Below are 3,771 nucleotides of genomic sequence, written 5' to 3'. Positions count from 1 at the left end.
ACAAAAGCGTCCTTGGAGCTGCCAAACTGGCCTGTAATCCTGCTGAAGGGGCATCAGGTTACTGTACCCAGACAACTTCCTGCCTGTCTTTTTGCACCTTGAGATTCTGGGAGGCATGAAAATCTTCTTAAGGGAGAAGTTAAGAAATTTCTCAAGTGAAAATTCTAAGACGTTCATGAAAATGTTCAAAAAAGTGCAATACTTAAAGAATTCTTACATTTTCATATATTTTCTTAAGAGCATCTTATTTGATTGTTTTAAGAAGAAAATGACACTTTGTTGTTATCAGGGGCTGGACTCATGAAAACCTTCTGAAGAAAGAAATCAAGAAATTTCTTAAGATTAATAAAAATAAATGTCTTTAATCCCCAGATTGTAAGAATGTTCACAAGTGAAATTATTACTAAATTCTTGTATGTTCTCATATATGTTTGTAAGAAAGTCTTAATTCACTTATCTTAAGAAATTACTTAATTTTAAGAACATTTTTCATAAATGAACTAAGTTTGTTAAAAAGTGTAACTGTTAAATTAAGAAGTTTTCAAATATTTTCTTAGGAACTTTTTTTTTCTTAAGACGAAAATGATAAAACGCACTTGAAAAAGACTTTTTTTTTCCTACCAGATTACTGTAATACAAGCATAATAACCATGCACAATATTTTTATTCCATCTGGCTTGATGAGAGTATTTTTAAAGAGTCTTTCTAAAGAAGGCTCGATTTTAGCATTTAAGACCAATTTTAGGTTATCCTAACTTGAAAATATTACGATGATTTTCAACATTTTTGTCTTTAGAACATTTTTAAGAAAATAGATAAGAACATTCCTTGGAAATGTTTTTGGGAATACAAAATATTCTTAAATTCTAAAATAACAAGGCAATCACAGTTATGAAGACAAATGTGATTCTGGCTTAATTTTGGAAATCGGTTGATTCTTAAAGTCAACTTGAAATGTTTGCAATCCATTTAATCATGAAATGTGACGAATGTAACTTGATTTATCCATCGGGAATTGATTGGATGGTGAAAAGTGTTAATATGTTGAAAATATAAGGCCTTGATGACATCATCTGAAAAGTAGTTTCAAAAGCAGAGCAAGTTGTATTTTGATTCCACAGTCAATCATCTTTGTTCAAAGAACAGCTCACATTGGATTACATTTTTAAGATGTCAGTTTCAATTCTTTGTCGACTTCTGCCTAAGTTTTCTTGCACTTCTACCTTATGTGCAATACTCTTGCCAGGCAGCTCCAGTGGAGTTCATTTTTCTCCCAGACTGCTGCCAGAGCCAAGCTGTGTGTTTTTACGAGATCTGTCATAAACTCTGGGTACTTGGCATGAACTAACTCTCTGTTCTCCCTCCCCAACAGCCCTTCCACCCCATGGTGAACCTGCAGTGCTCTCCAGACCTCAGGACGTTCCTGTGTGCCCTGTATGCGCCCGTGTGTATGGAGTACGGACGGGTGTCTCTGCCGTGCCGGAGCCTGTGCACGCATGCCAAGAGAGACTGCCAGAAGCTCATGGACATGTTTGGAGTCACCTGGCCAGAGGAGATGGAGTGCAGCAGGTACTCATTCAAGACTTTTGGAAATTTAAGGTAGCTTTTGAGAGAAGGTACAAAGTGTACATTGCCCAGTGTGTCAGATGTAATTGCCTCATGATTGCTCAGCATTTCTGAAGGTAAATTGTGCTGTAATGGTTGAACATGTTTATTCTTGGACATGGTTAATAGTAAATGTTTCCTGACTGAAATGGTGGTTTAAGCCAATGGTTCTCAAACTGGGGGCCACCAGATGGCACTAGGGGGGCCGCATAGAAATTCTAGAATCTAGATTAGGAAATTATTTAAAAAAAATGATTATACCTGTATGTAAGTCAGGATTGTCAATTTATGTAAACTATGATGTATTTAAAAAATAGAAATGTTTAAAAATAATATAAATTATACTCACACTACAGAAACGCTCCGTTGATGTACTAGTGCACAGAACGGTTAGCCATGAACACGCTGATAAATGCTAAAACTCTTTCAAATGGATACGTTTTTAGATAGAGGATGCACTGTCTCAGCTGAGAAGGTTAATACAGAAGAGCCTAGCGTGAAAAAAACCAAACTGCGTAAATTTGATGACTCGTACATAAAATATGGCTTTATGGAATATAGTGACGGCAGACCACTTGAAGATTTTATCCGTTGAAGCGCTGAAACCATATAAACTCAACTTTCGCAACAATTCATCCGGAGCATGCGAATAAAAGTAAGGATTTTTTTCAAAGAAAGAAAGAAGAATACATCAAGCAAAAGGTACGGATGACTTACATCACGACAATACCCGAGAAAGCACAGCAAGCATCGTATCTTGCAGCCCTGCGAATAGCCAAATGTAAAAAGCCTCACACGATCTGGGAGGAATTAATACTTCCAGCAGCAGTGGATATGTGCAGAGTGATGGTCGGGGAGGAGGCCGCGAACAAGATTAAATCCATACCGCTGTCCAACGGTACAGTAAGCAGACGGATCAAAGACATCTCTTTTGATGTGAAATCTCAACTGACTGAAAGATTACCAAAAGATCGCAGCCACTCACTGTGTCATCGTCAAGCACTTGCATCGAAGTCAATGGCACCCGACCTGCATGATGTGTTGGAAGTAGTAGTAGCGGCTGTCAACTTCGTAAAGTCAAGACCGCTGAACTCACGTCTGCATCACTGACATGTTTCCAAATCTATCTGAATTTTTGGATACAATTTGCATGGGAGTGGACTTCATGCTCAACACCATTACCAGTCACCTCACCTCACTGAATGAACATTTCAGTCACTACTTCACAGACATTGACATGGAGAAATATGACTGGGTTCGAGATCCCTTTTCTTGTGATGTGATGGCCAGTGGCCTCAGCGGAAAGGCTGAAGATGAACTTTTGGAATTATCCAGCGATCGCACTCTCAGGATGAGATTTAATATGCAGGGCCCAGCAGAATTTTGGCCCACGGTTGAAAAGGAGTACAAGGAGGTTGCTCTTCAGGCCATGAAAATATTGCTGCCTTTCCCAACAACATATCTTTGTGAGACATCTTTCTCAGCCATGATGGCAATAAAGACAAAATACAGGGCACGGCTTAATGTGGAAGCTGACTTGAGAGTTTGCCTATCCCCAATAACACCCAGAATTGATAAGCTCTGCAAAGAAAGACAGTCTGACCCTTCCCACTAAGGCAGGTTGTGTGCACTTGTACAGTGGTTACTAAATTGATGCGTCTGCATTGCATGATTTCTTTTATATTGTAAAACTTGTATAATATTGTATATTTCTTTTATATTGTAAAACTATTTCTTTAGGAGTAGACATTTTGTTTCTTGCAGAAAAAAAGATTGTTGAAAAAAATCAGATTGCTGTTCAAATTGCAAACCAAACTGTTGAGCCACTGTCATTTTACTACATCAAAATGTAAGAAGTTTAATGCACTTTTTTACAAAATACATGTAAATTTACTTTTCAGTATTCATCTTCTACTATGGACATCATAAATTACTGTTCAGTATTCAATACTTTTGTTGCACTTTTCAGACAATTATTATAACAATTTGTTATATTTTATGAAATGTAAGAATTTAACAAATTTTGTATATCCAACATCAGAGAAATAAGGCTACAAACATAATTTATGTTCCGGCATTGTACAAATTCATTTGTTTTTGGTACAATCTAAAATTGTTAAGTAAATTGTAAGTTTGGGGATGTTTTGCGTCATGATTTTGTTTTTT

At 36.9% G+C, this 3,771-nt stretch overlaps 1 protein-coding gene across 1 annotated transcript in view; it reads left to right on the top strand.

Moving 5' to 3' along the window:
* The window catches only part of LOC107586633 (frizzled-3-like), a 34,473-nt gene that overhangs the window by 18,825 nt on the left and 11,877 nt on the right, over positions 1-3,771 (top strand). The window contains exons 5-6 of the mRNA XM_016274086.1: positions 1,247-1,301; positions 1,373-1,569. Coding sequence (XP_016129572.1) covers positions 1,247-1,301; positions 1,373-1,569 — 252 coding nt within the window. The remainder of the gene's footprint in view (positions 1-1,246; positions 1,302-1,372; positions 1,570-3,771) is intronic.

The sequence above is a fragment of the Sinocyclocheilus grahami genome, unplaced genomic scaffold (genome assembly GCF_001515645.1).
Source record: "Sinocyclocheilus grahami isolate Dianchi unplaced genomic scaffold, SAMN03320097.WGS_v1.1 scaffold84.1, whole genome shotgun sequence".
NCBI lineage: Eukaryota > Metazoa > Chordata > Actinopteri > Cypriniformes > Cyprinidae > Sinocyclocheilus > Sinocyclocheilus grahami.
The sequence above is the reverse complement of the archived record's forward strand: the minus strand, read 5'-3'. Positions and strand labels throughout refer to the sequence as shown.